Source organism: Mirounga leonina, unplaced genomic scaffold (assembly GCF_011800145.1).
Source record: "Mirounga leonina isolate KUSES-001 unplaced genomic scaffold, KU_Mleo_1.0 Mir_154, whole genome shotgun sequence".
Lineage (NCBI taxonomy): Eukaryota > Metazoa > Chordata > Mammalia > Carnivora > Phocidae > Mirounga > Mirounga leonina.
This window is the reverse complement of record NW_023270389.1, coordinates 27325142-27350502: the sequence shown is the minus strand read 5'-3', so window position 1 is coordinate 27350502 and position 25361 is coordinate 27325142. Positions and strand designations below refer to the sequence as shown.

General features: G+C 39.2%; 1 protein-coding gene across 6 annotated transcripts in view; it reads left to right on the top strand.

Moving 5' to 3' along the window:
- PPP1R12B (protein phosphatase 1 regulatory subunit 12B) overlaps positions 1-25361 on the top strand; it is a 212591-nt gene that overhangs the window by 99829 nt on the left and 87401 nt on the right. For 5 of the 6 annotated variants that reach the window (XM_035010308.1, XM_035010307.1, XM_035010305.1 and 2 more), the window contains exons 14-18: positions 17325-17415; positions 21546-21749; positions 23635-23824; positions 23913-24025; positions 25004-25045. In XM_035010308.1, coding sequence (XP_034866199.1) covers positions 17325-17415; positions 21546-21749; positions 23635-23824; positions 23913-24025; positions 25004-25045 — 640 coding nt within the window. Of the gene's footprint in view, positions 1-17324; positions 17416-21545; positions 21750-23634; positions 23825-23912; positions 24026-25003; positions 25046-25361 lie in introns of those variants that run through there. The other variant, XR_004680222.1, reaches the window with a different exon arrangement.

Here is a 25361-nt window from a genome sequence, read left to right as displayed (position 1 = left end):
GGCTGCCATCAGTATACTCTCCTCAGTGTTCTTTGGTAGCACTTTTCTTAGGACTGGTTTAGTTAATTAAAGCAGGTGTTGTCCCTCCTCATTACTACATTGTGAGCTTCTTGAGAGTGCATTTTTTATTAGGTTTTCTTCATACCGCAGAGCCTAATACATAGTAGGGGTTGGGTACATATGTATTGAAGAAAATTCTCAGTGAAAAATGAGCCCCCATGTAGTAATATACTCTGTCCAGAAGGTGGCAGCAGAAGAACGTCAGTCGATCTACTTAGCGTAAGGTGCCCAAAGACCCTATTTTGCGTTTGGGTCAGTTTGCAGACAAGCATATTTACCCCATTCCGTGTGAAGTGTTTTAACATATGGAGTGCAGGTGTTTTCTGGCCTGGGGAGGCCCTCTGTGGACATTGCTGGGGTACTGCTTCACAACAGCGTGGCAGGCTCCCTGGTGGCAGGGCAGGAGACCCAGCGTACTCTTCAGCTGAACACACAGCGTCTGCCCTCTCAAGCAAGCCATTTAATTTCTTTAGTCTCAGTGTCTTAACTGGTTAATCAGTGGAGATAGGAGATTTGTAGGTAGTATTGGATTCTAAAATCACTGGATTCTAAGCCTTTGATGACCATCTGACCGTTTCTGTGCTCAGTATTGTGCTGAGTATAATAAGAAAGGGATATGTCCTAGGTGGTGCCCTGAAGATCAGGGACACCACATATACACATAGTAAACCAAGAGTATACATTAAGGAACTGTATATCCTTGGGTGCAAAATTGTGTTCAGGTGTGTTAGGAGTTCAGAGAAGAAGATGAATGAATGATGTAGGATGGAGAGGTTAGAAAGGGCTTCATGAAGCCAGTGAAGATAGAATTTGAGTTGGCTTTTAAACATATGGAAGGTTTAAATGGGATAAGAGAATTCATATTTTTGGAAGCTTGTTATACACTGGTACTCTCCTAGATGCATTTAATCCTCACAGCTTTGTGAGATAAGTAATACTGTTTTCTTAAAAGATACAAGAAAATTAAGGCTCAGATAGATTATGGAACCTGCCCACAATCACAGAGCTGGTAAACAGCAAAACCAGGATTCAAAACCAGATCTTTTGTACTTTAAAGTCCATTCTTGCTGTACACCACTGAGCAGGTGCGTGCCAGGGCCCAAGTCTTAGTTGGACCGTTCTGTACCATAAGCTAGCAATGAGCACAGTAGTTAAAATCTCTTGATATTTTTTTGAAGGGAAGACAGAACTTCTAGGAAATGAGTATTTGTCTTGGGAGATACCACTTCTGAAAATAAAGCAAATCGAACACTTTCTATCCCATCTGAAATCGAAATAGGAAATAAGGGTTTTTGGGAAACAAATGAGAAGTTGTTTTGTAGGTCCACTGGCTTATTCAGTGTTTTGTGAGGATGCTAGATATGAGAAGTTTAGTTTTGGGAGAATTCCAGAGCCGTGGGCAGGCTTATTTCTATTTCAAGAAATATTAAAAAATTGGGATTGGATGACAACAATTACCTGAATGATTTATTGTTTCTGGTTTGTCTTTAAACCATTTTTTCCCTTCTTCCCCAGAGTCTCTTAGCTAATCCTGGGTAGTGTAATGACCCAGCTCTGTAAATTGTTTCCTCTGAATAAATCTTAGTCTTCTAACCTGAAAAGGAAATTGAATGTGATTCTCAAATCTGGTGTCCTTGTGCTGAAAGTGGCTTGCTGCTCATTTGCCATGTAAATAAAATATAGTAATAGCTCAAGGATCCTTCAAGAACTATGTTCCTTTTTAATGAGCTTAGAGTGTTTAAAAGAAAGAACGTCTGGCACACAAAATTCGTAAGTAATGGGAACCAGAGCTGCAAGCTTAGCTATATCTATGACAAAAATACTTCTGCACAAAGATTTTGTTTGTCCTTGACAGGTGCTTGTCTCTCCTGTCTTAATAGACTTACCTTTGGTGCTACACTGCCCTCTGGGGTCACCATGTCTCACTCTGTCTTCGCTGTTACTCTTGGAAAAGCCCTTATGTCATTTTATTTACTTCCTAGCCTCCTATTCTCTCCTCAGCCTATTAAAGTAGAAATTCTGCCCCACTTGCCTGTCCAGTGAAATTGCTCTAGCACAGGGCCCTGTGGTGTTCCTAATGATCAGATTCCTTAGTCACTTCACCTATTACCTTGAACTCCCAGCAGCACATTATGATGTTGACGGCTACCTTCTTAAATCTTTGTTCTACCTTGACCCCTGAGATACCATTCTTCCTTGGTTCACTTCGGTCCTTTCTGACTGCTCTTTCTTTGTGTCCTTTTTAGCTTGTTTTCTTCTGCAAACACCTTACGTATTGTTCCTCAGGCTTCCTTCTTTTCTTTTCTCAGGACTCTCTAGTTGATCTTGTCTACTCCAGTCACCTCAGCTATCACTCTATATTTCTAGCCCCGACTTCTCTGCTGAGCTTCATGGTACTGCGTGGAAAGGACTTATGTAGAATAGTGCCTGACTTCCAGTAGCCACACCTAACGACAGCCATTTCTGGCCGTTGTTTTCCTTTCCCCGATATTCATAATTTTAAGTGTTATTACAAGTGCACATTTCTAAGGATTCTCCAGTCCTCCGTAGAAAGAGAGTATAAACAAACCAAACCATTTTCTTCCCTCTGACCCAGAAAGGCTGGAAAGAGAGAGAAAAGTCTGTTAGTTTTCATGTATTTCTTTAAGATTTATTTATTTATTTGAGAGAGAGAGAGATTGAACGTGAGTGGGTGGGGAGGGGCAGAGTGAGAGGGAGAGAGTCTCTAAGCAGACTCCCCACTGAGCGAGGAGCCCTACACAGGGCTGGATCCCAGGACCCTGAGATCATGACCTGAGCCAAAATCAAGAGTCAGACACTTCAACCAACCAAGCCACCCAGGCATGCCCCAGTTTTCACGTATTTTAAAAAGTCTTTGTTAATGGTCCTGCGTGTCACCCAGTTGAGAAACATAGAAATCAAACTAGAAGCCTTCTCTTTTACTTCCCACCGAGAAGTGATGTACTCCTCACCGAGTCCTGTCTTTCATTGTCAAGAATCCTTCAATTCCACTCTCTCCATCCACACTGCCCTCTGTTAACTTGGGCCTTCCCAGCTGGACCCTTGGCCTTCTTCTCCCCTGCCCCATCCCACCAGTCCATCATCCTCTGCAGTGCAGGTCTGATTGGCTCACTCTCCTGCTTGAAATCCAAGAATAGTGCCATAAACAATGTTGTCTCCGGTCTTGATTTAGGAAGCCTCTTCCCAGTCTTTCTAGGTTCTGTTCACATCACCTCCTCTGTTTTTCTTTCTCACCCCTCAGGTAGTACTGGGTTTCCTATCCAGAGCACGATCTCTTTATGGCGTGGCATTTCTTATCTTAAATTTAATTATCACTCCTTTATATGTACAACTTCCCCCCAAGGTCCTGCTGGAAATCAGGCCTTCTTTATTTTGAAATACAGTATCTGGAGTAGGTAAAAAAAAGTGTAGGATGGGGCAATGGTTGGTTAAATGGAATGAAGAAAATGAATGAATGGATAAACACCCTGTTGATGAAACTTTTAAAATGGTAAATAAACAAACGAGTAGGTAATTGGGACCAATCCTAAGACAAAACTATAATAACTTGGATTCTAAATTTCCTCCATAACCTTAATTGAGTCCAGTAACCATGTTGGAGCACCTACTATAAGCTAGGCACAGTGCTAAATGTTAATGATGTAATGACAAAAAATAGCTCCCACCTTCCTAAAACTTAGAGAATGGTGGGTAGTGGTGCATAGAATATAAGGAATTTTATTTCATGAGATCGTAGGCTCATTTTTGTTACGATCTATGGGATAGTGGCTAACACCTAATTTAGTGGGCTAGGGCCGTTGATCTGTTACTTTTTATTTTATTTTATTTATTTATTTATTTTTAAGGTTTTATTTATTTATCTGACAGAGAGAGCGAGAGAGCACAAGCAGGGGGAATAGTAGAGGGAGAGGGAGAAGCAGGCTCCCCGCCAAGCAGGGAACCCAATGCGGGGCTCGATCCCAGGACCCTGGGATCATGACCTGAGCCGAAGGCAGATGCTTAACCATCTGAGCCACCCAGGCGCCCCTGTCTATCACTTTTTAGTGTGATTGAAAAAGTCAATGCATTCCTTCAGTATTGAGTTTTAAAACTTTTGTGTAATTACAAAAAATTCCCCTTAGGCTGGGACTTGGTGAAGATTGACTACAAAGGGGCATGAGAATTTTGGGGAGTGATGGAACTGTTCTGTATCTTGATTTGTGGTGATGGTTATGGGATTATACACACTTGTCAAAACTTATCACTCATTGGCCTATATACTTTTTAGGGCAAATTTTACTGTGTGTAAATTATATCTCAGGAAACCTGACTTTTAAAAAGTGCCACTGAGGCTTAATTAAAGGAATCTGAGTCATCTGAAAAGTGGGGTGATTAGATAGAGAAGATAATAGATCTGTTTTATAGGCCTTCTCTGAAGAGAAATCTGATATAGGTCCTTGAAGGAGTTCTTCCGTTCTAGACCCTTCTCTTCTTAACCCAAGCTTCAGGAAAGTCTAGAAATCCCTGAAATTGTTAGCAAAATTTTGTTAGACGTAATTGCTTTTTTTTTTTTTTTCTGGGAAGAGATGACAGCTTAAATCTGCTTGTCATAAGTAGGTTACTGTCAGTAGAGGTTAAAAAGCACATGTTTGGGTGCTTTCCTACTTTCCAGGTGCCCCCTTTTTCCTAAGGAAGACCATGCTAATGATTACAGCAGCTGCAGACCAGTTTCTGGAGTGGGTGAGAGGAGTCTGTGAGTCCACTGACCTTAGGCCTTAGAGCCCACTTAGGAAAGGCTTAGGCCTTTCCTAATTTCCCTACTTACAGGGGTTAAGCCCCTATTTCTACCTTCTTAAACCTAAACTCTCACTGCTTCTTTGTCCTAAGGCTGACCAAAGGGCATTTTTTTCCTGAAATATTTATATTACTTTAGTATATCCTAGAAAGTACCTGTGTTTTCTATGTCACTGCCAAATATGATAATAAAGGATTTTTCTAAGTGTGGAATATAACTACATCCTACTCTTTGAAACAGTCCTTTGAATATTAATGATCAGGGTTTTTTTGTCTTGTTTTTGTTTTTTTTTAGATTTTATTTATTTATTTGACAGAGAGAGACACAGTGAGAGAGGGACACAAGCAGGGGGAGTGGGAGAGGGAGAAGCAGGCTTCCCGCTGAGCAGGGAGCCTGATGCGGGGCTCGATCCCAGGACCCTGGGATCATGAACCGAGCCGAAGGCAGATGCTTGACGACTGAGCCACCCAGGCGCCCCTAATGATCAGTTTTTGAAGTTTGGAGCGCCTGGGTGGCTCAGCGTCCAACTCCTGATTTCGGCTCAGGTCAAGACCTTAGGGTGATGAGATCGAGCCCCCCCCCCCCCCCCCCCGCCCCATCGGGCTCTGCACTCAGCGCAGTCTGCTTGTCCCTCTCCCTCCCCCCTCCCCCTACCGCCACTTGCACGCACACTCTCTCTCTCTCAAATAAATAAATAAATAAAATCTTTAAAGGTTTTAAAGTTTATAAAGTTTTCCACAATGTGCATATTTTAAGCAGAAAATAATTATATTTCCATAATTTACCATTCAGCAATATCCCTGCTAACATCTTTATATGTTGTGTTGATTTTGAGATTATACTATAGTTTTTTCTTATTTAAATATTATTATTAAATATTACAAATACCCAACATATCGATGTTCTGGCTCACTTAAGCCCTGGGTATATTAGCTTCAATATTTTTTAAATAAAATATTAAAAATATAGTAGAAGCCCCTATGTATGTCTGTCTCATCCCCTTGACTCCCTCCCTAGCTAGAGGTAGTCACTCTACTGAATTTGGTGTTTATCGTTTGCAAATTTTTATTATTATTCTGTTTTGTATACACATATTACTACTTTTACATGTTTTTATTCTTTATATAAATTGTTTCATTCTGCACACATCATTCTCAAACCTTCTGTTTTTACTTAGCATTCTTTTGTTCATTTTGAATGCTCATTTTAGTCCACTGTGTAGATATACCATAGTTTGGTTTTGGACATTTAGGTCATTTTCTCTCTCTCTCTCTCTTTTGCTAATACTAATTATTCTGCTGTGTTGCTGCGTACATTCTTGTTCATGTTTCCTTATCTAAATGTGTAACAGTTTCTCAAGGGTATTTATTCTCAAATGGAATTTCTGTATCTAAAGAGTGAGTTGAGATGCCACATTGCTCTCCTGTTTACACTCTCACCAGCAATGTATGAGAGTTTCTACATCTTTACAACTAATGTTATTCTTGATAACGTCAGTGGTTTTTGCTTTTGCGAATCTAAGGAAGATGAAGTGGTTTCTCCTTGTTTTAATTTGCATTTCATGATCATTAAGTGAAACTGAACATTTTCTCTTATGTTTATAGGCTTTTTGGGTTTCCTGTTTTGTAAATTCCCTGATTATATGCTTTGTTATTTTCTCTTGGGTTTTTGGTCCTTCTTTAAATTGGTATATGTTCTTTACATATTCAAAATACTAATATTTTGCAAGTTATGTATCGGTAGTAGTTTGTGGTTTGTCTTCTAATGTCTATATAGACTCTGTCATATGAATGTTCCGTAATCTATTCAATTGTTCCCCCTGTTGTTTCATATTTAGATTATTTCCATGAATATTTTGTGTGTTGACTTTTTGTATTTTCTTCTTAAAAAAAAAAATTAAGTGGTGGTGCTGAATTTGACCTGGTCTATTTTGTAGTTAGTGATAAATGTTGGAGACAGTTGGCCAAGTCCAGTTGGTACAGCCTGTGGGTATGAAATAAAGCAGCACTTGCGCTTTTGGCGCCTGAATCTGCCATTCTTGGCATCCCTAACACCTGTTCTGACCGATGAACTAACTGTAGAGTGACCTAAATAAGTAAAACATTGTCATTTGTGAAAGTGGCTTTGGCACTTGAAGCTGGAGTGTTTTGAATGGAACAAATGTTCAGAGGTACAAGAATTCGAGGCAATATAGTACTTATCAAAGGTAGGTCACAGAAACACCAGACTCACATTGTTTGTAAAGCAAAAGGAGTTCTCTAAGCTGTCCTTTGGTGCCATATAAGTTAAGAGGTTAGAGCAGGGATCGGCAGACTTTTTCTGTAAAGGGCCAGACAGTAAATGTTTTGGGCTTTATGGGCCACGTGGTCTCTGTTGCACCTGCTCAGCTCTGCCCCTGCAGCACAGCGAGCTGTAGACACACAGCCTCGCCCATTCATTTCTGTATTGTCCATGACTGCTTTGGCATTACAGTGGAGGTGTTCCGTAGCCTTGCAGACCCTGGAAGATATGCTGTCTGGCCCTTTACAGAAAAAGTTTGCAAACTTGGCAGTATTGATGTTTGGGGCCAGCTAATTCTTTGTCGTTGCCCCCAGGGGGGACAAAATTGTTCCCTGTTGAGAACTACTGATCTAGAATATTCAGGAAATGCTTCATTTAGCTGAGGGAAATCCTCCCTGCTTTTTAAATAATCATTCTGTGTAGTGGAGATGTAGCTCTGATTCCTTGCTTAAACTTTCGCTCTGATCTCAGTGTTGAGTTAGAGAGGAGTATATGTCAAATGAGCACTTGAATACAGTTGTCCCTAAACTATGAAGTCAGATCATATCCTGATATGTGACATAGATCCTATCTAGAAGTCTTTCTGATCTGTAGGTAGCTTATCAAATTGAGCAGTACTTACAGTCTCCCTCTATTTAGCTTTAACCCACTTATGCCAGATCTGAAATTTGTCCCTGCATTTGTCTGTCGTGTGTTCTTTTTTTGTCTCTCTCTTTACCACTGTTGACCTTGCCAGTTGGCTGGGCCTGAGCCTCTAGAGAGGCAGTATTTACAGCTCACTTGGATAGATGCAGCAACTAGGATAGCCCAAGGGCAGATGAAATAATATCCAGAATAAGAATACGGCATCTCTCTTGCTCTGTCGTCTTTCACACGAAGGAGAGTTCCTCCCCTCTCCCCTCTCTATGAAATGAGAAGTGGTATTGATTGGTTTGGTACAGTGTATAAAATACGCATCTACTGGAGTGGTATTTGGGGCACTATTAGCGGCATTGGCTCTGCCGAGCCCCAAGATTTTGCCTTCCTCGCCTTTTCTCCTCCCCTTCCTTTTCCTCCTCCTTCTTAGTAGCAGGTTCTTAGCACATTGCAAGCTTTGCCTCTGGCTTGCTGTAGAGCAGTGGAAGTGCAAGCCTTTTCTAGTTTCCAAGGGAGACCGGGTGCTGAGACTGCAGTCTTGCCCAGCATCCACTTACCTCTCATGCCATTCGTCTCCACACATCTTTTGACCTTCATTCTGCTATGCAGACCTGCGCAAGGAGGTAACAGTCTGTTTTCTTGGCGCTCTCTTTGTAAAGGGGGCAGAGGGAAAGCATGGTGGCACGGGGTAAGGCATATGGGGTTAGCAGAGAATAAATGCTGCCATTAGGAAAAAAGTATCTCTGAGGTGTGCTGTATCTGTGAGCTTATTCCTAGTTGCTCTATCTATAAATATCTGAAAGAGAGGAGCCCCAGCACTGGGACTTAAAAGCACCACATGTAAAAACGCAAAATTAATGTAATAATGTCTCTGAGAGGCACAGGAGAAAAATGGGAAATTAATCTTTGGAAATCAAGTCAATTAATTGGTTTTAAACTTAGCTGGCTAACAAGCTGCATTCCCTTAGGCTGATGTTTTATGAGCTGAATCTGGTTTTCAGGTTTAAGGAGAGAGCTTGGTGATAATGTCTCTTAATTGGATTCTCAGGACTTCTGGAGCTGTGCTTTCCAATATGGTAGCCAGTAGCCATGAGCGGCTATTTAAATTTAAGTTAACTAAAAATTAGATAAGACTAAAAATTCATTTTCTCTGTCACACTAGCACATTTTAGGTGCTCAGATGTCACATGTGACCAGCAACTACCGTATTGGACCATGCAGGTATACAACTTTTCCATTATCATACAAAGTTCTGTTGGACTATACTCAAGCAAGTGACCTATAGAATATAGGAAATTTAGTATTTGACCAGAACCAATGAATAGGCATTTTAGTGAGAAGACTTAGAGACTGTTTGTCCAGAATTAGCATAAATATGGATTCACTAGAGTTTAAAGCTACATGGGACCTTAAAACTATAGACTTACCCTTTATTTTGTAAGTGAAGAAACTAAGGTACCAAGAAATTGCATGATTCTCTTAAGGTCAAACAAATAGTTAATGGAAGAACTGAAACTAGAACCCAGGTACATGTTCTTTCTGCCGCACCACAGTGTTAGCATCCCATACGCAATTAGAAATAACAAGGGAAACTTGAACTCAAGCTTACCTGCTGGGGCTCTGGCAACTATAGAGTCAGCTACATCCTCTGAAGGAGACTTTAGTCCTTCATATCACCTGTCACTTGTACTTTGTTCATGACAGTTTTATAGCATGTTGGTGGCAACCTCTGAAAATGTAAAAATCATTCTTTCCCAACATAGAGTGTCGATACTGGCATACGTTTGGGAAACATCAGGGGAAGATAGGAAAAGTCTAACGCAAGACATCTTTATCCACTAATTCCTGATATTGCTAGATTGGGAAAAAGAAACGTCCTGCTCCATAAATCCACATAATTAGGGTACCATCCACAGTGCTGGGTGGAAGAAACAGTTTTCATTTCAGTGGTGTAATCTAAGAAAAGCTATACTCGAAGCAGGAGACCATGGTTATAGTCCCTTTAGGCCTGTGGCTGAACAACATTGTGAGCTTCGGCAAGTATGTTAATGTTTCCTTAGGCTTATATCCACTCATCTCTAAAACAGGAATTTGTCTTCTCTAGCTGAAGTCTTGGAATTAGATCAGATGACTCCTTGAAGTCATAAAGTCTTTAGCCATGGGTTTATGAGCCTGTTAATCCTCTAAGTTGTCCCCCTCCCCATATAGCTATCTATATGTGCTTCCAGATTGATATCGAAGCGGTTCTTTTTGGCCTTTCTGGAATACCTTTGTCTCCATATCCTTAATCACAGGATATAGTCCAAGGAATGGCAAGCTGTCTTATAAGACTGTTTAGATATTCTGTAATTAATGACCACGGCCTCATGAGTGCTATAAAAAAAACACATACTAAACGTGGTCATTCCCTATTTGAAGCTAACCAGGTAAGTACCCTCTCTTTTGAGTACAGATTTTAGATACAGGACTCTTTAAAGCTCTTTCAAAAACCAATTTCCTATTGGTAGATTCAAGACAAAAATTTTACTCTCTCATCATTCTAGGGAAAACAGCTTTGTTCTTGCCTTGGAGATCATGACAATTTCTCTTTCATTCTTCGACTTACAGTAGTTTCATTTTACTTAGATAGCCCTTTGAACCTTCCTAGGGCACATTTTCAAGGGAATCAAGACCTCTTCCAAGTGAATTATCCATTTCTGGTAAAAATAGTTAAGGGGAACTCTTTTATTAGATTAGATGGGTTGCCTGTTATGGTACACGCAGCCTTTCTTTTCCAATGACCACAGCTGAGCTTTTACTGTGGCGGTAAATAATGTAGTTGGCAGTGTGGTGGTGCTCTGCTGAGTACTTACTACGTACCAGCTCGTGGTCTAGGCACTTAATGTGTTTCTGTATTTAATCTTCATGAGAACCCGATCTACACCTGCTAATATCTAGCCCAGCTGTTAATATCTTCATCGTATAAGAAGGTTGGGTTTGGAGTACTTAAATATCTTATCCAAGATTATCATCTACCAAGGACGTTGAAGAGCCAGGGTTCAAACCCAGGCAGTTTGATTCCCACACCCAGGGTATTTTATCACTACACTGTCCTTGTCAGAAGATATTTTAGGTCTTCTATTTTTTATTTATTGTGACTTTCTTCAGGTTCACTGGTGATTTGCTAGGCATTTTTCACAGCTTCTTAAGATAAAATTAGTCCATCTGTAGTATATAAAGGGGCACTATGAATTTTAGATGCAGAGAACAAATTATTCTTGTGAGGTCATGCTAATTATTTGTAATTATTTGAATTCCACTGATTATATGACCTCAATGTCATAGCAAACGCAAAGAAAAATGCTTCCTGCCGTCTAGGAAACATAGTAGACAAATACGGTAATCAAAGGACTTTCGCATTGCAATTCCTTTCTATACCACTGAATTGGGGGTGTTAACCTAGTTTTAGCTGGATGTCAGAAAGCCAGAGACAGATGTAAAGCCATGGCTTCTCTTATATTTTCTGTTGTACTATTTAGTGAACATAGACCCATCTTCTTTTCATAGCAATAAGGAATTGTGTAGTACTCAGATTTCGTGGATGGCTCAAATGCTTCTCAGAAAGAGCAAGGTGTGTTGAGCATAGGTTTGGTGTAGGAGTCACAAATTTTTTCTGTAAAGGGCCAGGTAGTGAATATTTTAGGCTTTGCAGGCTACTTTGTCTCCATTGTAGATATTAAACTCTGTTGCTGTAGTTAGGTAAAACTTTATTTTATTTATAAAAATATGGCGGGCCAGATTTGGCTCAGGACCAGAGTTTTGTTCACCACCTAGTCTAGATTTTAGAAAGTGCAAGGACCTGGACTCTACTTAAAACTTTGAACGTCCTCAAGGCAACCATAAGTTAGGTGTGTCACTTTTGTGAACCTTGGAATCCACATCTAGGTAAAGGAAAATGAATGAAAATGTTGCTTCCTTCCTCAAAATATTTACAAATTTAAGTACTGGAGTTTTCTGGGTTTTGTCTTTAGATTTTTTTTTTTTTACAGTTTAAATCATAAACATCTCATATATTGACACAGGTAACAAAATAATCTACATGATATTCACTAAAAAAATTGTATACTAAATACATAGATACGTACATAGATAATAATCTAGACATAGATGTAGTAGAATGCAAACGGGTTATTTTCATATGGTGGAATTTTAGTTTATTTTTGTTTTTACATTTTTGTCTTCTAATTTTTCTATGAAAAATTAGATGTATGACTTCAAATATTTAAGACTTCTTACATACCAGGCCTGTTTTTACTATTTCTCTCATTCAGTAAAACTCTAGAGTATGAAGTGGGATAAGCCAGTTTGAAGCTCTTTTCTTTCACTATGGCTCCTATCTAGTATGCAAAGAAAGGTTTAACAGTCAAGAATTAAGTATAAGAGTGATGCTCTATATATTTTGCAGGTAGAAATGCACCTGTGTGTAGGCTGGTTGGTAACCCAGACAGAATTTCATGGGGAGTTAGTCCTCAAGGGTCACCAATTCCAGGGTTTGGTCCAGGGAGCTGGATGTGGGGCCCCATACATTCATCTGGGACCACTGAAGGGCTACATTCTAGAAGTGAGGGCTTACCAGAAATAGACCAGCCCTTGCAAAGACTGAAGGTTAGCTTCCATTCAGCTCAATGTAGATTAAGGTCAAAGTAGAGAAAAACAATATCCTCTCATTAAAAATGTTTGGCAGTTGGACCCTTGCTGGACGCCCAGTCTCTGTGAAATGTGATAAATACTGTATTTTGTATTGTTTAAATTGGATCTGTAATTGAAAGTGGTCCAGGAGAAGGCAGCTTCCTGTATGCAGTGAGCTTTTTTTTTTTCCAAACAAGTTACAACTCCATTTAAGAAACAGTTATTTCTACTTTGAAGTCATATCAATGAGAAGATGTATATGCACTTACAGTTTTCCTAATAAAGACATTTATTCAATGTAAAAAAAAATGTGGGTTTTTTTTCCCCCAGAAATTAGCAGACATACCAAGAAATAAGACTGATTTACCAAAAGACTAAGAAAACAAATCAATAAGAACAGAGCCAGATATTGATGTTACCAAACTAAAACTAATTATGGTTAATATGTTCAAGAAAATAGAAGGTGGAGAATTCCAACAGAGAACTGCAATCTATTTTAAAAAGAATCAAATGAAAATTCTAGAACCAAAACTTTAAATAACTGTAATTAGAAACTCAACTGGTGAGTTTATAGTAGACCAGCTGAAGAGAGGAATAGTGAACTAATTATATGGATAGTAGAAAATATCTAGAATGAAGTGCCCAGCTGGCTCAGTTGGAAGAGCGTGCAACTCTCGATCTCAGGGTTGTGAGTTCAAGCCTCACACTGAGTGTAGAGATTACTTAAATAAATAAAACTTAAAAAGGAAAGAAAAAGAAAATAATCCAGAATGAAACCCAGAGAGAGAAAAGGAAGAGGAAGTACAGAAAAAGCCTAATAAATAAATAGAATATGACCAATAAGGTCTAATATAAGTAGAATTGAAATGCAGAGGAAGAAAAAAGAAGAATTAGCTGCTTTTTTCCTGGAACACCATTTTTACTTGAAAGAATGGGCAGACTATGGTCCTTTAGACTTGGGTATTTGGCAGACATTTTCTTGAAAATGAACAAAGTGAGCTTGTCACAAAGTATTTGTTGCCAATTATAAAATTTTAAATTTCAAACAGAAATTAGAATTTTGGAAAACTTGTATCTGCCATTATGAGTGGTTTTATTGACTGCTTCCCAATATTTAAAGACTGCCCTACGATCAAAGGTGGTATTAAAGAATGTAATTTTTTTGTTTTATTTTTCTATTATTTTTTATTGAGATATAATAGACATATCAGTGTATTAGTTTTAGGTGTACAACTTAGTGATTTAGTAAATATATTACAAAATGATTACTACAATAAGTTTAGTTAACATCCATCATCACACAGTTACAATTTTTTTCCCTCATGATAAGAACTTTTAAAATTATTCTCTTAGCAACTTTCAAGTATATAATACAGCATTGTTAATTATAGTCACCATACTGTACATTATATACCCAGGACTTACTAATCTTATAAATGACATTTTGTACCTTTTGAGCACCTTCACCTACTTTGCCCACCTCCTCCCTGCCTCCATTAACCACAAATCAGTTTGTGTTTTTTTTAAGATTTCATATATAAGTGAGATCAGATTTTTTTTCCTATTATTTTGTATGAGTTCTTTATCTAGTTTGGATATTAACCCCTTACCAGATATATGATTTGCCAATATTTTCTTCCATTCTGTAGGTTGCCTTTTCATCTTGTTGATAGTTTACTTTACAATGCAGAAGGTTTTTAGTTTGATATAGTCCCACTTATTTTTGCTTTTGTTGCCTTTGCTTTTGGTGTCAAATCCAAAACAATCATTACCAAGGCCATGTCAAGGAGCTTATGCCCTATGTTACAGAATGTGATTTATAAAATTACTAGTCTATAATGTGGTGTGTCAACATTTGGAAGATCTGCACCAGTGTTTTCCAAATGACCAATGTGTAATGACCCAAATTCTTTCATGGGTAAGAAGGTCCATTCAAAGTGCAAGATAGACCAATAGATTTCAATGTAACAGAATATGAACAGTCTGTTAACATGGTTTCAGATTCCACTTGCTACTAACCTTTAAGAAACTACCACTTGTATTTTAGTATATAGTATCAAAGAAGAATATCCATAATTATCTTAAAAAGCTATTATAGGGGCGCCTGGGTGGCTCAGTCATTAAGCGGCTGCCTTTGGCTCAGGTCATGATCCCAGGGTCCTGGGATTGAGCCCCGCATCGGGCTCCCTGCTCAGCAGGAAGCCTGCTTCTCCCTCTCCCACTCCCCCTGCTTGTTTTCTCTCTCTCGCTGTGTCTCTCTCTGTCAAATAAATAAATAAAATCTTTATTTATTTTTTATTTTTTTAAAGATTTTATTTATTCATTTGAGACAGAGAGATACGGAGAGAGAGAAAGCATGAGCAGGGGGGAGACAGAGGGAGAGGGAGAAGCAGGCTCCCCGCTGAGCAGAAAGCCCGATGTGGGGCTCGATCCCAGGACCCTGGAATCATGACCCGAGCCAAAGGCAGATGCCTAACCATCTGAGCCACCCAGGCGCCCCAAATAAAATCTTTAAAAAAAAAAAAAAAAGCTATTGTAATGCTACTGGCTTTTCCGACTATAAACCTGTGAAAGACTGTATATTCTTTATATATTTTATTTAATTAATTTATTTTTTGCATTGCAATCACATGTTTACTTAATACTTTGGAGGTAGATTAAAATACATCATACCTTTCAAATGCTCAATATAAAAGCACTTCCTTATAAAAGTTACTAGAAGTGGTGCCTGGAGAGTTTCTTACCCATGTAGCTTAAAACCATATCCTTACACCCTAGTAAAGTAGAATTGGAAGTGTTTGGCTTAATATTCCTTTCCCCCCCCCCCTCTCTTCTTATAGAATAGAATATATACTAGTGAGACCCTAAATTTTAACATTTTAAAAATTTAGGTCTTTATATATTTTAACTGAAACACTGTTATACAACATATTGAATAAAGTGTGTATGAAAATCTGGTTATCTTCTACTAAGCCAGTGTTAAATAAAATTATAAAAATGTAATACAACACCCTTACTAAATTATTTTGTTTTAGATAATAGTTATTTTCATAAAAGATAAGTTATTGATGTAACTTTTTATAATAGGGCTCTTATTTTTAAATACATTAGTGCATATTTTTTAAATTTCTCAGTTTTAATTTCTGCTAAGGTAAATATTAATAGATATACATAAACAAAAGCCCTTTGAGGGTCCTCAGTAATTTTTAAAAATGTAAGAGAGGGGCACCTGGATGGTTCAGTAGGTTAAGGGTCTGCCTTTGGCTCAGGTCATGATCCCAGGGTCTTGGGATCAAGTCTCACATTGGGCTCCCTGCTCAGTGGGGAGTCTGCTTCTCCCTCTGCCCTTCACCCTGCTCTTGCTCACTCTCTCTCTCTCAAATAAATAAATAAAATCTTTTTTAAAAAAAAATGTAGGGGCACCTGGGTGGCTTAGTTGGTTAAGCATCTGCCTTCAGCTCAGGTCATGATCTCAGGGTCCTGGGATCGAGCCCCACATAGTGCTCCCTGCTGAGTGGGGAGCCTGCTTCTTCCTCTGCCTGCCATCCCCCCTGCTCGTGCTCTCTCTCTCTCAAATAAATAAAATCTTAAATATATATATATATAAAACGTAAAGGGCCCTGAGGCCCAAAAATTGAGAATCATTGCTACAGATACTAAAATGACAATTAAAATATACAAGAGTAAAAAAATAAATAAAATAAAATATACAAGAGTATTATGAACAATTTTGTGCCACTAAATATAAGAATATTAAGTTCTTTGAAAAACAAATATTACCAAAACGAAAATCTGACTAGGCCTAAATCAGTTAAAGAAATTGAACCCCTTATTTAAAACCTTCCCATAAAGAACACTTTAAATCCAGATGGCTTCATTGGTGCACTTTACTAATTATTTAAGAAGGAAACAAACTTAATCTTGTACAAATTCTTATAGAAAATAGACAAAGAGAAAACACTTCCCAACTTGTATGATCTTAATTCTAGACCTCACCAGGTTATTATAAGAAGGGAAAATTATAGGCCATTTTCTCAAATAAACGTGGATGGAGAAATCCTAAACTAAATAATACTGAATCTATATAAAAGTAAGTCTATACAGGGGTGCCTGGCTGGCTCAGTCAGTAGAGCATGCAACTCTTGATCTCAGGGTTGTGAGTTCAAACCTCATGTTGGGTATAGAGCTTACTTAAAAATAATAATAAAATAATATTTCTTTAAAAAAAGTTGATATATCATAGCCAAGTCGAGCTTATCCTAAGAATCCAGTGTTATTTTATCATTCAGATATTATTCAATGTGATTCACCATATTAACAGAAAAAAGAAGGACAATGATAATATGGGGAAGAAAAGCATGTGATAAGTTCGACACACACTAATGATTAAAAAAACAGAACCAATAACAACAAAATCCTCTTAGCCTACTTCCTACTGGAATGGAAAGGAATTGATTGAACTTGAGAAGCAGCGTCTACAGAAATCTTGCAGTAGACATCACAGTGATAAAATGCTGAATGCTTTGTCTCTGAGGGCAGGAACAAAGCATGAAAACTTGCTATCATCACTCCTTTTCAACATGTCCTAGAGGCTCTAGCCAGAGCATTAAAGCAAGAAAAGAAAGAAATAAAAATTTTAAGGATGTGGAAAGAAGAAATGAAAGTCTCATTTTACAGATGACATGATTCTGTATGAACAGTAATAAATTCATAAGTAATGTCTTGGATTATGCAATTTTCACTGATAGCATTTCTATCATTTTGATTCTGCCTAAGTTCATTCTTAGAGTGTAGAAATCACTGCAGTGTGTGGAAGTACCTTGTCATTCCTCAAGTACATGCAGCAAAGGTCTCTTACTTCTGGTATTACTTTTTTTCTCTACAGGTCGTATCTGACTCCTGTACGGGATGAGGAAGCAGAGTCTTTACGGAAAGCACGCTCCAGACAAGCTCGGCAGACTCGAAGGTCTACTCAAGTGAGTGTGACCTTCTTTTTTATGTCATTTTGTCTATCTTCCTTTCTGTTGGAGGTACAACTAAAAAATCGTTAAGATCAGTTCCTTACTCCAGCCACTGTTGTAAAAGTTTTCACCTGTGTTGAATCTTATACTACATAGTATCAGATGAATTTATAGCTACATCTGCCCACTCTCACTTTTATTTCTCCAGGCTCAGAGCAGGTTTATCTCCTTTCCTTCACAAGACTAATCATTCCATTTGTGTTTAAGAGGCCACATCTTAAGAATCCCTAAAGGAGAAGAGTTTGGCAGTTCCCCAAAATGTTATATATACAGTTACCATATGACCTAGCAATTCTACTCTTAGGTATATAGTCAAGAGGAATGAAAACATATGTCCACACAAAAACTTGTACATAGATGTTTATAACAGCATTATCTACAATAGCCCACATCCCAAATTCAGTGTCATTTCTGAACTCTGGCCAGAGTTTACTTGCTATATAGACCATATTTATGTGTGGAGTTGGCAAGCTTGCTGTGGAGTTGAGTCCTGGGCTCCCGGCAGCAGCAAGGTTTAGCATTGTGTGGCTGGGCGTGCCTCAGCTATCCTCTGCAGCTATAGGAGTCGTGGACACAGGCTGAGCCATCAAGCAGACCAAATAAATTAAGCAGTTAGCATAACTGGGGAAAAAGAAAACAAATATCCATTAACAAAGGAATGGATAAATAAATATTATATAGCCATACAATAGAATATTATTTGGCAATAAAGAGATACATGTTAATGCTACAATGTGCAGGAAACTTAAGAAAACATTATGTTAAGTGAAAGAAACCAGACATGATTCCATTTATATGAAAATATCCAGAATAGGCAAAGCCAGAGAAATAGAAAATAGATTAGTGGAGCACCTGGTAGCTCAGTCAGTTGTGTCGAACTCTTGATTTCGGCTCAGGTCATGATCTCAGGGTCGTGCGTCAGGCTCTGTGCTGGGCATGGAGCCTGCTTAAGATTCTCTCCCTCTCCCACTGGTCCTCCCCCACCTCACTCTCGCTCTCTGTCTCTCTAAAAAAAAAAAAGAAGGAAAGAGAGAGAGAGAGAAAGAAAGAAAGAAAAGAAAGAAAGAAAGAAAGAAAATAGATTGGTGGTTGCCAGGGGTGGGAGAGAGGAAGGAATGGGAGTGACTGCTGATGGATATTGAGTTTCTTTTTGGGGTGATGAAATGTTCTGAAATGAGATGGTGATGATGGTTGCAGAACTCTGTGAATATGCTAAAACCACTGAATTGTATACAGGCATACCTCATTTTATTAAGTAGGCTCCCTGCCCAGTGTAGAGCCCAACATGGGGCTTGAACTCACAACCCTGAAATCAAGCCTGAGCTGAGATCAAGAGTCGGAGACTATGGAGTGCCTGGGTGACTCAGTTGCACTCTTGCTCTCTCTCCCTCTAAAAAAAAAAAAAAAAAGAGTCAGACGCTTAACCAACTGAGCCACCCAGGCACCCCAATCTGTATAATATTGCAAAAATCACTGTGCAGAGAATTGATGGGAGTGGTCGGCAAAAATATGTTTATAAAAGCGGGAAACAAGAAGATGTGTTAGGAAGCTGTCACAGCAGTCCAAGCTGGAAGTAACAAGACCATGAACTCAGTCAGGATGTACTGGCAAGGAGAAGGGAGAGAAAGCTGTGACTTGGCATTAAGGAGGCAGAGGACGATGAGCTGATGAAGCACAATGAAAAGGAGCAGCCAGAGAGATGAAAGGTAAACCAGGAAATAGGAGCGGCATAGAAGTAAATGAAAAGTCAGTTGAAGGTAACAGTTGTAAATTCTACAGAGGTCAGGCAGGAAAGCTGAGGACTGAAGAAAGGGCCTTTATTTTTTTTTTTTTAAGATTTTATTTATGGGGCGCCTGGGTGGCTCAGTTGTTAAGCGTCTGCCTTCGGCTCAGGTCGTGATCCCGGGGTCCTGGGATCGAGCCCCACATCAGGCTCCCTGCTCCGTGGGGAGCCTGCTTCTCCCTCTCCCTCTGCCTGCCACTCCCCCTGTTTGTACTCTCTCTCTCACTGTCAAATAAATAAATAAATAAATCTTGAAAGAAAGAAAGAAAGAAAGATCGAGTGAGAGAGAGAGAGGGAGGGAGGAGGGAGGGAGGAGGGAAGGAGAGAGGAAGGAAGGAAGGAAGGAAGGAAGAAAAGGGCTGTGCTTTCTCTTTGTAAAAAAAAAAAAGACCAAGACTTACCTATAGTTTTTTTTGTTTTAGTTTGGTTTATTGTGGTAAAAAATACATAACATGCAGTTTATCACTTTAACCATTTTTTTAAGTGTCATTAAGTTCATTCACATTATTTTGTAACTATTACCACCATCCATCTCCAGAACATTTTTGATCTTCCCAAACTGAAACTCTGTATATATTCAACAATAATTCCCTCTCCCCCCTCCTCTAGCTTCTGACAACCACCATTCTACTTCTTGTCTCTGTGAATTTGATCACTCTAAGTACTTCACACAAGTGGAATCATACATTATTTGTCCTTTTGGTGCCTGGCTTATTTCACTTAGCATAATGTACTTCAAGGTTCATCTGCATTATAGCCTGCGTCCGTACTTCATTCTTTTTTAGGGATGAATGATATTACACTATATGGTTAGATCGCATTTTATTTATTCATTTACCTGCTAATAGACACTTTTTGTCTATTGTGAATAATACTGCTGTGAGCATGGGTATACAAATGATCTCTTTGAGACCCTGCTTTCAGTTCTTTTGGGTAAATACTCAGAAGTGGAATTTGCCGGATCATATGTTTCTGTCTTAATTATCTACATTCTATCATACTCAAGGTTTTCTTATGTCTTTTCCATTAGATTAAAAGGTTCTTGGGTGCCTGGGTGGCTCAGTCGGTTAAGCGACTGCCTTCGGCTCAGGTCATGATCCTGGAGTCCCGGGATCGAGTCCCGCATCGGGCTCCCTGCTCGGCGGGGAGTCTGCTTCTCCCTCTGCCCTCTTCCCTCTCGTGCTGTCTGTCTCTCATTCTCTCTCTCTCAAATACATAAATAAAATCTTAAAAAAAAAAAAAAAGGTTCTTGAGTGCAGGAATCATTTGATTTGTCTTTGTAGTGCCAGTGCTTAAAGACACTTAATAATTTATTAAGAGAATGAGTGAATAAATTCAGGAATAGTTAAAAAAAAAAAAACAGGTTATAGTACTTGCTTAACTCCCTCTAGCTTTAGAACTTCCTTCTCATGAGGACTTGAGCACATAACTGCTTGAGTTAGAATCAGCTCACTCTAGTCCTGACTCTCTTTCTCGCTTCTTCTTGCAGATGATTCCTACTTGTTTTTCTTCTGTATTGCTGCTCCTGAGAGCCTGGGGGAAATATCAATTGTTGGATTGTCTCTGTGTGACATTCCTAGAGTCACTTAGGAAATCATCTTAGAATAAAGCTAGTTTAGGTGGTGTCGTTTTGGGGGGTTTTTTTGTGAGAGAGAGTGAGAGAGAGAGAGAGCACAAGAGGGGGGAGCGGGAGAGGGAGAAGCAGACTCCCTGCCGAGCAGGGAGCCCGATGCGGGACTCGATCCCGGGACTCCAGGATCATGACCTGAGCCGAAGGCAGTCGCTTAACCAACTGAGCCACCCAGGCGCCCCTAGGTGGTGTCGTTTTTGTTGGTTGGTTTTTGTTGTTGTTCTAGCCTGGCTCTGAATTTTAACCTTTTTGAGCCTGGTTTTTCTTTCTATAAGTAAAATCAAGTTTTTCTTATTATCCACTATTCAGAGAATTTCTCTTGGTAACCATTTGCTCTTGGGAGGTATGGAGCTTTCAAATAAAGGTACTGAGAACTAAGAGTATGAGAGAAGTACATCTACAACAGGCAGCCATCAGTGTTGCCCTATTTTCTGGAACTCAAACTGGAAAAGCTAAAGTATTACATTTGAAATATACCTGGGCTCAGGCTGGGGCTCTTTGCACACTGAGGTGTTTATTTTAAGTATATCTTGCTTGTAATGGCCTCATACATTTTGAGAACTTCATTTGGAATTTGATACTATTAGATCTTTAAGGCAGTCTCCCTGCTTATTTATCAACAGTTATTCCATGGTTAGGATGAAACTTCCTGACCTTGTGTCATTTTCCCAGGGCGTGACACTAACAGACCTTCAGGAAGCAGAAAGGACTTTCAGCCGGTCGAGAGCAGAACGGCAAGCTCAGGAGCAGCCTAGCCAGAAGTCCGCAGGCACTGAAGGGCTTGAAGGAAGCTCGGAGAAGAATGAGCCCTCAGCGGTCCCAGCAAAGGAAGCTGGCGAGGGCCGTCAACCCTGGGGTGGGAGTCTGGATGAAGAAGTAAGTCACTGACATGTACTGTGCTAAAAGCAGGTCATTAATGTGGGGAATCCCTCCTCACTGATAACTCAAGCACGGTGCTACTTTGCAGTAGACAACTCATAGAAAACACTGGTAACGTCCGTCTGTCATTGGCAAACCTGTATGACTGAAAGAACTCAGAGGATGTCCGTCCTTCAGTCATCATTTTGTGCTCGGATTTAACTAATGCTTATTTTTTTATCCAGTTTTATTGAGATGTTGAGATATAACATTGAATTGACATACAACATTTTATTAACTTTAGACCGTACAATATGGTGATTTGATATATGTATATATTGTGAAATGATTACCATAATAAGTTCCATTAACTAAATTTATTCTTTAACTAAAGATGTTTTTCTATTCTAAAGAGAGAGGTTATAGTATAGTAAAAATACAAATAGAAATGTGAGGATTTATTGAGTGTCTACTTTATACCAGGCATTATTTCAACTATTTCGTATGTATTAATTCGTTTAATCCTCTGAGGTGGATATTATTTGTATTGTAAATGTAAGGAAATCAGGTCACAAAGAGGTTAAGTAGCTTGCCCAGCATTTCACACAGATGAGAAGTGGTTAAGCAAAAACTTGACATAGGCAGCCGAACTCCACAGAGCACTCTCAACCATGATTATATTGTTCTCTAAACCCCTGCAAACCTAGGAGTTTACAGAGCACCCCTTAATCACATGCCACAAGATGTCATTATTGAGGTGGACATTTTTAACTTATGTTTCCTTTCTCAAGTGGAGTTGGTAGTCAAAGGCATAGGATTCTATTTAGGGTGAACATAACTCCTAGTTTAAATTAGGAGTTCAAATTACACCTGTTATCTTAGTGTAATTATTGATACCATTCATCTTCACTCTCAGAAGTGTCTCAATTGGGATGATAAATTTTCCCATCACCATAGTTAGAGGAGAAAGGAATCTCCTTGCTCCAACTCTGGCTAGGTTACATAAACCAACTGAAGTTCTTTTGTTTCTTTTGTTCTATCAGCTACTGTTTATTGATTATTTACTACTAGCTACTGTTCCAAGCATCTACCATACATTCTCTTGTATAAACCTCACAACCCTCTCTGAGGAAGCTGTTTTCCCTACTTTACATAGGAGAAAGCAGAGGCTCAGAGAAGTTAAGTAACTTATTGAAGGCCACACAGCTAGTAAGTGCTGAAGCTAGAATTTGAACCAAGTTCTGTCTGATTCCAAAGCTTACTATATTTTATTGCCACTGTCTTTATAAACAAAAAGTATACAATCTCTACATATATTAAGAATTTATCTGTGTATCTTCAAAAACCCAAGTTAAGGCTTATTGTCAGTCTCTTTCTCCTTGGGGAAAAATTTCAAAGTGGAAAATGGGAAGTTTTTTTAAGTTTCAGTAAGACTGGTTATGGCAGGTTGGTAGAATATTCAGAAATTGGTTGATTGCTCAGATTTGGCCTCTGTTCTCAGATAACTCTGTATTGTTTCTTCATATTCCCAAGCTTTTTATTTTTCTATGTAAATCTTGCCTTTCAGTGTTCCATCTTAAAAAGGCCATCACCCTTCTTATTTTCATTCCAAAATCAAAGGAATTTTTATTAACAAGGTTAGTGCTACCTAGTGCCCTTTGGTCAATTTAGGAAAAATTTTCCTGGGCTGCTGTCAACCTGATGGTATTATCAGAATAGGAATCCAGAAGCTGTTTCCTTTCTGGCTAATTAACTAACTTTAGTTCAGCTCAGTAGCTATTTATTGAGCATCAACTATTAATAAGCCTCTTGGTATAGGAAAAGCCCATTTTTAATAAGCCTGCTATCCTTATCCTTTGGTTGGACTTGACCTCTAACATCTCACCCTATGGATTATTTCCAGCCTGTCTATCGTCGCCTGAGGTATCCGGTTCAGCCAGACAAACCCACAACGCCTGTGTCTCCTTCTGCATCAAGATCCTCTCTCTACACCAGTTCCCATCTGCTACGGACAAGCAGATCTTCAGTCCCTGACTCTGAGAGTCCAGAGACCACCACAAACACCGCAGTTGCAAAGGAAATGGACAAGAATGGTATGTAGAGCTTCAGAATAGGCGGCGTCCCCCCGTCGTGTACATGCCCCCATTTCCTAAGATCACACTTTGTTTTCTCTCTGGCCAGAGAGTGAAGAAGCAGATGTGGATGATCAGTCCTCTACTAGACTGTCCATCCGTGAGAGGAGGCGGCCCAAGGAACGACGACGAGGCACGGGCATCAATTTCTGGACAAAGGATGTAAGTGGATTGGTCCGTGCTGGGACATATCACATCACCCACGGCTGCCGTCCTTTCTGCTGAGTTCAGAAAAAAGAAAGGGTCCCACCTGGTCTGCTGAATCTTGCAGATTATCAAGAAATATTACTGAGGAAAGAGAAGACGACCTACCTAGTGTGGGACTCCTTTGGTATATCCTTGGCCAGACGCCCAGTACCTAGAACAGTGCCAGGCATGTAGTAGGCACTCAATTCTCCCTAATATTCCCAGAAAGTCATGTAGTTAGTCAATAGTATTATCACATATAAGCAGAGATTCTAACGAAATATTTTAGGAGTGTTACAAGAATTTCAAGGAACCTAAAATCTTAGTGATATAAGTTCATCTGACTCAACTTTACTCTTTTAGAGGAAAAAAGAAAAAAAAAACAGATTAACTTTGGCTTTAAGATAAAGACAGGTGCACTAGGGCTTACTAAGTGCAAGCACACATTCAGTACTTTAATTCACCCTCCGGTTCTATACCGCTGTCACTCAACTTTTGTCGTTGGCATTTTAAAAATCAAGTGACCAAGAATCAAGAGGTCCCTGGTTACCAGTGACTCATCTGCAAACTGGATGAACCATTCAGTGAGACAAGGAATGAAACAGTAATAGTCATCTATTAGAAACTATTCTTTAAGATAAAAGTATCTCATTTTTATAGGACCAAATAGACTACTGACAGACAATAACTGTTGACAGAGGTGGAATAAAGTCTGTCCTTTCTAAAGATACCCCTTTTCCTGCTATGGTTTATTTGACGTTTTTGATGACAGGCAGTGTTTCTGAGCCGTCTGCCTATGGCGGCTGTTAAAAGGCAGTAACAGAGCATCACTTGGCAGTCAGTTCTCACTGCCTATGTTTGAAATGCCAAGATGCATAATTGATGGGAGCTGACCTTGTTGCTTTCAAGGATGTCTGTGACTATGGTCCTCTTGTTTTTCTTCTTCCTTTTCAGGAAGATGAAACTGACGTCTCTGAAGAGGTAAAAGCAGCACTGGTAAGTAAGTGGCAAGCCAGTGAGGTATGTCCCTCTTGGTTCAGCCTTTCTCGTGTGCATACAATTTCAATAGAAAAGAGCAGGCCCTATGTAGATTTGAGTTGAGGGAGAGTTTGGAGATAGACATTGCTCTGAGAGATGTGGCAGGTGTTAGTTGGTGGTACATTGTCTTCAGATGCTCTTGAGCAAGTTTCCTGCACTTCTCTATGCCTTCTGCTGATCCCTAACACAGTTCTAGGATCTATCTGCTTTTTCTCTCTTGTGAGTACGTTATTGGATTGTAGAAAGTACTTTGAAATCTTTGGAAGAAAAGTGA